General features: G+C 44.7%; 1 protein-coding gene across 1 annotated transcript; it reads right to left on the bottom strand.

Annotated features, from left to right (window-relative positions):
• Window positions 1–518: 518 nt before the first annotated feature.
• On the bottom strand, window positions 519–2557 carry LOC149918638 (uncharacterized). The gene is made up of 2 exons (XM_090137700.1): window positions 2134–2557; window positions 519–824 (listed from the first exon to the last, which is right to left on the bottom strand). Exons 1-2 carry the CDS (start codon window positions 2552–2554, stop codon window positions 712–714), a joined length of 534 nt encoding a protein of 177 aa, XP_089993826.1. The 5' UTR covers window positions 2555–2557; the 3' UTR covers window positions 519–711.
• Between the last annotated feature and the right edge of the window lie 5349 nt (window positions 2558–7906).

Raw genomic sequence — 7906 nt, 5'->3', positions numbered from 1 at the left:
TCTGTCCATCTACCTCGGTGCACACCAATATGGTGGGTGGTAAAATGGCGTTTATTAACTCGTGGCAGGAACTTATATAGCCTTGTACAACTTCGTCTACACCCCACTTATCGTGCGTAAGCACTTGCGTCACTACTTTCTTATCTGGTTACTACTAGCAATTACTCGAAGGTTCTAGGCTCGCTGTCTACATTTCCCCCTCCCTATGCACAAGCGTAATTACTCCATTCTGAGAGGACCCTAACCGCGTACAACCGAAGCCCTGCTTTGCGCCTATACATGCCATTGTCCTCTCAGTTAAGCCTTGCCCCGTTACATCCCGAATCGCAAAGTGATCCCGCACTACCTCTATACCGCCGTGTTTTCTGACTGCCTACAAGCTTTTTGCATTTTGCTATATTCTACGTGGTAGTTGACTGTGCGGTCAATCATCCTTTGAATACAACTTAACATAATTTGTAGAAGGCAAGGTACGCATACTATCAAAAGCAAGATAAATACAAGCCCTAAAAGCAGACCCTTCAATAAGTGCACACCCCATTCCCCTATGCCTCCGAACACACTTCTCAGCCAGTCCCCGATGGGGTCGTCCTCCACTTGGATCTTCTCCGTATGGTCGCGCAGGGCTCTCAGCGCTTTATGGATGGATACACTGTGGTCGCTAAGATTGAAGCAACACATTCCTTCTAGGTCTTCACATCCATGCCCCTGTTAGAAACGCGTTTTCTCGTTGGCAGCAACGGTTGAGTTTCCTCCACGCTTCTCCCGGCCTTCTTTCGGGGTTCCTGGGCTGTCTCCTTCTTCGGCGTTCACAGGAGCCATACCTGCAAAACTCAGAGTCCCTCGTTACTGTTCTCTTTCATCAGATCTGGTTTGATGTCAACCCCGACTGGGTGGACAGTTTTGTCTCCCAGCCGATATCCTAAAAACTGGACCCCCGATCCTCTCTGGATCTTTTCAGCAGAAATAGTGAAGCCGGCTGATGTCAGGAGCGTCACCACTTGGGCTTCTAATGACTGGAGCCCCGATGGGGTCGGGGATGATAGCAGCAGATCATCCATATAGTGCAGCAGGAGGAACTGCCTAGGGGACTGCCGGACCGGACTCAGGACTCTGTCAATCACTATCTGACAGATCGTGGGAGAGCACGCCATCCCTTGTGGGAGCACTCGCCAGTGATACCGACGAGCCGGGCCTTGGTTATTACGGACAGGAACCGTAAAGGCAAAAGCCTCCCTGTCTTGCTCAGCCAGGGGTATGGAGAAAAAGCAATCCTTCAAATCGATAACAACAACCCCCCAGCCTGCAGGCACGGCGGATAGTACGGGCACACCCTGCTGAACTACACCAAAAGGCACTAACTGAGCGTTAACTGCGCGCAAGTCGTGCAGCAAGCGATAGGATCCTGACCGCTTTTTTATCACAAATACAGGAGTGTTCCATTGACTAAGAGAGGGTTCTATACGACCTAAGCGAAGCTCTTGCTGTACTAATGCGTGAAGCGCTACAAGCTTTTCCGTCGGTAAGGACCACTGATCCACCCAGACAGGTCGCACTTCCTGTCTCCAGCGCAGTGGAATCGCATACTGCGCTGACAATTGGCAGATCGTGGCCCCCACTATAAATTGTTATGCGTGCTGCCACACCCCGCAGAAAGTCCCTCCCCAAGAGGGTTCCCGGCACCTGCGCCACTAACGGGGTAAGCAGAACAGGCCTTTCCAGGGAACCATCCCTGCTGATTACGATAATCTCAACCATCTGGGCGGACCTCCGGGTGGGCGTTGTTCCTCCCACTCCCGCTATCATCTGTGCCGCCCCTGTAGGCCATGTAGAGGGCCAATCGGATTCCGCAATAACCCGATGCGATAGAGAAAGCGCCCGTGTTTGTAGGGCTAACTATAAACGCAGCTGGATTCGCTAGGCCCTTTTCTTTCGCTTTCTCTTTAACTTTAGCCCAGTCAGTAACCAGGCCCCCCCCCCGGCGCGGGCTCCCCCCCGGCCGCGGGCTCCCCTGCCCCGCTCCGTCCACCGCCCTATCGCGTTCTTCAAGGGGCGGTTCTGGCTGAGACGTTTTGTCCAAAGAAGGGCATAAAGACGGGGCAGGGTAAGGCGGGGGCGGAGCTGTCGGCTCACATGACTGACTCGGCGACTCCTTCTTCTCCGTCTCTCCGCCTCCGCTCTCTGCCGTCGCCGCCATCTTGGCCTCGTCGGATCTATGAGAAAGCAAAGACCCGCTCCCGGCAGCCCCCGTCACGCTCCGATCCTCCCCGAACCCTCCTTCCACCTTTGCCGCTTTGAGAGCCCCAAGTATCAAGCCCCATGTTTTAAGCTCTGAGGCTTTTTGGTCGGACATGGCGCGCTGGCACAGCGCCGAAGTAAGTGAGTCCCACCGATTTGAATCGAGCACCTGTTGAGGGGAGTCCAGCTCACCCTCCTTTTGTAAAAGGGACAACATTGCCCCTATTTCCTTCTTAGAAGGAGAGGTTTTCCCCATAGGGGTTTTCCCGCAGTATGTCTTACACGCGGACGAAATCACCTTCATGACGGCTTCCATGTTCACTCCGCCAGGCGTTCCCCCGGAACACGCAACCACCGGGCTTCCCTTCCGATGGTTCCCTGGGTCCTCGGCAGGTTAAGCAGGCTCCCGGCCGCAGAGCCCCCTCCGACGCTACCCAGCTTCCACTCTCCTAAGCCGCAGCCCCCTCTTCTAGGGTCATCGCCTCCTTCCCCAAGGGAGACGGATGAGAGCAGGATCGCCACGCCGCCTGTGGCCGACCACTATTCCCTAACGATCACGTCGGGGTCACCATATGAAGCCCGCTTCATCCAGGTGTTCGCAATCGTTAGGGACTCAACGGTCTGTCCATCTACCTCGGTGCACACCAATATGGTGGGTGGTAAAATGGCGTTTATTAACTCGTGGCAGGAACTTATATAGCCTTGTACAACTTCGTCTACACCCCACTTATCGTGCGTAAGCACTTGCGTCACTACTTTCTTATCTGGTTACTACTAGCAATTACTCGAAGGTTCTAGGCTCGCTGTCTACACCATTGGGATGTGCAGATAATTTTCTATCTAATTTGATCAAGTTCTGATTGCAAAAGCTTCTTCAAAAAAAGTCATATCCAGTGTTGGGTTAAAGAATCAGCTGCAGAATGTATTTGTTTATTTAGTTCTCTAAATTTCTGCAAATTTACCATAATGAAACAAGCCCATCAGGTTGAAATATTCTACCCATATAGAAAAGATTATTCCTGATCATTTGCATATCGTTTATAACTTTTTTGTTTACAATTTTAATCTTTAGCAACAGTGTGATAATCTATATAATATGTAAAACATACCCATGTGATCTAACAAATACTGATGGTGCTCATTTTGGTAAAATATCTATGCTGTTCTATAATTTCTTAACTAGAATCTGCAGTAGTTTACATGGAAAATGAGGACAAAACATTGCAAAGTAAAGAAACGGATCAAAAAGTTGTGTTAATCACAGTAAGCTAAATGTTTTATATTGTAAGCAAAATCTTATTTGCCCTAAGGATGGAATTTTATTTTATTACATCCAGACAAATCGCACCTACTGAAATGCAACAATAGCCAACTGTATGCATGTATAAGTCTATGGTAGATGGCAATATCATACAGTAGACAATACGATATCTGTGATATCTACATGATATTTGTGATACATTAAGTGTGATTTGCTTTGAGCTTGGCATAAGTTTTCTTGTTTCTGACCTCATGCAGAAGTTATTACTAACTAACTGGCACATCTCAGCTCCCACATTTGGTACGTGACACACACAATGAGAAGGACTATTTGTTCTGAATGTTCTGAAATAAATTTAGCCTGTTTTCATAGAAAACCATTTCTGAATAAACACTGGTTTTCTCTGAAGTTATCCTTCTGTTTTCTGAATGGTTCTAACAACAATTTTAGACCACTCAGCCCAGTCTTCACACCAGCCCTTTACTAACAATATATTTTGATAATAGCTTCTGGAATAAGCATCCTTTGTATAATAATTACTGAAACATTCTGTGCACATTTCCAGCTGTCTGATCCCAGCAGTGTGTCTGCAGTCTGATACGAAAGCTGCCCCTGAAGTACAGCAGGAGGCAGACAGCAGCCTGGTATAGATGTACCTGTGGCAACTTAGGTTTAACTAGTTCAGCTAACCCTGGAAACCAAGTCTAGGAAAATCATACTGCTGTGATACTGTGGGGGCTCTGGTCTCCCCCCAAGGAGAAGATCTGGGCTGCTTTGTGATTATTACTACAGGTACCAGAGCTAGTTCAGTCAACTGTGCATCTGACCGTGGAGTGTTCAGAGTTACTGCACAAATTCTGTATGGTTAGAGGTCATTTTAATGCATGGGAGATCAAGCACGGGCCTGTTTCTGGATTTTAGCAGTCAGACTGATGCCTGACTTACAGCTCTCAGTCAGTACCCAGATTCTGCAGAGGAGAAGCAATAAGTAAAGATATTACCATAGCAATTGAAGCCTTTCACCAAGGAGAAAACAGGCAGCAAATCGTCTCCTCCTCTTTCCTGGTCCTTATGGAAAAGTGAGTTGTGTGATCTTGAGCAGAGATGTTGCTGGAGTACATCATGGTGTGGAAAGGTGAAATGTGTCCAGCACAAGCTAGGGTAATCCATTCCAGACTCATGTGTAATGCAGGGGAAACAGGTGCAAACAATTGAGCTTGCTGTCAGTAAGCTACAGTGATCGCTTTTGATATCTTAATCGTTAGTTGATCCATGTGCAACATTGGCAACATCACTGTCATAGCTGACTGCCTTCCGCACATCTGTAAACCTTTTTTGGGTGCTTCTTGATGTGTGTGTGAGTCCACAAAGTCCTGACATCATGAGAAACTAAATTGGGCATGATTGCTGCCATTTCCGTTTTCCTGCTAGAAAACCAGAGAGTTGACAAATGTCAATAACTGCTAATAGCTCACTACTGTTTGTCATGTGCCACACAGGGCAGGTGTGAAGAGAAAACAGCAAGTTCCTGCAGGCACCACTCAGCAACCAATTCATGTGCGAGTTTGCTATCTAATCGCTTTTGCAGATAAAGGAGTGGCTGCTGCTTCACTTGATGAAACCCTGGTAACAGCTCAGTGTTAAGCATGTTCCCACTGCGTGTCTCCTTACATCCAGCAAACCATGCTATGGATTTCCTTACAGATAATAGCAATAGTTTTTAGGCCATATCATAGCTTTGTGTCTAGAGCTATCAGTAACAAATTAGCCACCTCCTCTCTCTTTTCCCATAGGAAATCTTAATACAAATACCTACACTTGATTATGAACCCCATTAAACCTGACAGGGATGACACAGGCTGCTGCAGTGGGTAATTCTGACCCTAATTCTAATAGGTTACACTAGCTTGATTATGTCAGGTTCCTTTGCTACCCTATCACAGACGTATGCATGCTGTGAATTTTATATTTCAGGTTACTTTTACAACAATGAAAAATTACTGATGTCTACACAGCCTGTTTTTGTTCACAGCAAGGTTCTGGGTGAAAATTGTATCTCTTCAGATTGAGGCTTGTTCATACAAATGTATAGACAATGCTGTGTATGTTTCACTAATCTCTTCATTTTTGATCCTTATTTACCTTATGATAGCAAATTTTTTGTCTGGCTATGAGATATATTTCAATCACTATTAATTTGGCTAGTTTTTTACTGATTTTTGAGCATTTCTGGAGAATAATATTATCGCAAATCCAAGAGGGAAGTTAGATCTCTTATTGTGTGCAAGGTTGATCTATCATTATATACTTTCATATGTCTGCAGCGTGCTCAGATGAGGATTTCATACATTCACTACATATTTCTTCCAGCACTTCCTAAGAATGCAGACAAAAGAAATTCATTCAACTATTCAATTTTCATCACTGTTCAACACACTCTGCTGTGGCTCATTGATTTCACCCAGAAAGGTGTATCCAGACACTATCTTCTAAACAGCCCCACAGCAAAAGGTCTTGTATTTTCTGACAGGGAATCCTTTCAGAAAACTAAATTTTCAGAAAATGCCTGAAAAATTTCTGTATGTTGGCTAGTATAAGGAAGTTACGGGAGACATATATAGTTTGTGGGTTAGATGCCATTCAGAAATATTTCCTCCTCTCTTAGAAGCAGATAGGTAAATAAAATCATAAACCTCTGATTTGACTTTCCCGTGTCATCAAAAGTAATCAGAAAATACAGAGAAATAGCCTGTACTTCATTATTAAAACTGGTAAAATCCAAACAGAGCTCACTGCAGGTTGCTATGCCTGTGCTTATTTGACTAGTCACTGCATTCTCATGAGGCACGTGAGCTGATTCTGTCTGTCATTATGTAGGATACTTCAGTTGTTTTGCATTGGTGCACACAGATAAGAAATCTGTTTGTTCTGCATGTTAAGGAATACTAAAGCCAACATTAATGCAAATTACATTGAAGGTGAACAACCATTGTATGAGTTTCTCGTTACCATAGAAAAGAGCAATAGAAATTCCTACAGATGTATATAATTTATCTATTGCCATCTCTGTTTACCAGTTGTGGGAGGGGCAACCAGACTTTATGGAAGAGTATCCAGCAGAGTATCATTTTTCCTCTTACAGAATTACAAATGAAGGCTGGATCATAGAATGGTTTGGGTTGGAAGGGACCGTTAATATCATCTAGTTCCAACCCCCTGCTATAGGCAGGGACACTTCCCTTTAGACCAGGTTGCTCAGAGCCCCATCCAGTCTCGCCTTGAGCACTTCCAGGGAGGGGTTATTCACAACCTTGCTGGGCAACCTATTCCAGTGTCTCACCACCCTCACAGTAAAGAATTTCTATTAAACCACAACATAAAAAATACATTAATATATATATGTACGTGTCTAATCAATTAAACTTATTTAGAGGCAATCCTGATTAACCTCCAATGCCTTTCTAATGTCACTCTCCCTGTGGTACCAGGAAACTTGTGAAATTTTCATTTCACAAGAAAAGCACCAACTCCTGGTTTTGTTTGACACATTTTCAAAGGCACAAAATTTCACACAAATTTCTCCCTGCTTCTACATAGTGTTATTTGTTCCAGTTGGAAAAAATTAAATTCTGGAGGTAACCCTTTAGAGCATCTGTTTCAGATCTCATGAAGAGGAAAAGAAATGAAAGCCTGACTTATAGACAATGCCATTGAAACTGGCTGTGAAACTTACCTCTGCCCATCTGATGCCTTTTAAAGCACAACCATGTGTGAAAAATAATGAATCTTTATACCTTCCTTTACCTTTTGTAACAAAATTGATGTATTCATTTATAAAGCTGTTTGCTTTTGTTAGTTTTATATTTCATTTCAAAATATATTACTTTATACAATATGGATCATTTAGGAGGTATGTTAATAGGAAATTCTAGTAGTAGACCTTTCATAGTTCTTTGCAGTGTCGTAATTAAACATTAAAGCATTAGGAAAATATATCTGAACAACATGATTGACCTTTGAAAGAAGAGCCTTGTAAGACCAGAAAGACTTCATATAGTTATATGCAAACTTATGACCATGCAGTAAGACCATTCCAGCTGCACTCAGTGACATAATACGACTTGTATATTCACGCATCTGGACAAGTCGGTCCTCAACAAAAAGTGCACCTAAGCACATCTGCACTTTGGATTACCCAGGGCCCCCCAGTCTGTGTCTGCCAGCAGCCCATGGGTTCTCAACAGTGTGGAAATGATCCCAGAGGAGCCACAAGGCAGCACAGCTGACCAAAACATAGCTTGCTGCTGAACAGGGCAGTTCTCAGCACCAAACGGTTGGTGACCGCTGCCAAAGCCTGAACTCCCTGACAGCCATGTGAGTGCCCAGGAAAGTCACTAGAGGAGTCAG

This window comes from Phasianus colchicus, chromosome 3 (genome assembly GCF_987193195.1).
Source record: "Phasianus colchicus chromosome 3, bPhaCol1.hap1.1, whole genome shotgun sequence".
NCBI classification, from domain to species: Eukaryota; Metazoa; Chordata; class Aves; order Galliformes; family Phasianidae; genus Phasianus; species Phasianus colchicus.
The sequence above is the reverse complement of the archived record's forward strand: the minus strand, read 5'-3'. Positions and strand labels throughout refer to the sequence as shown.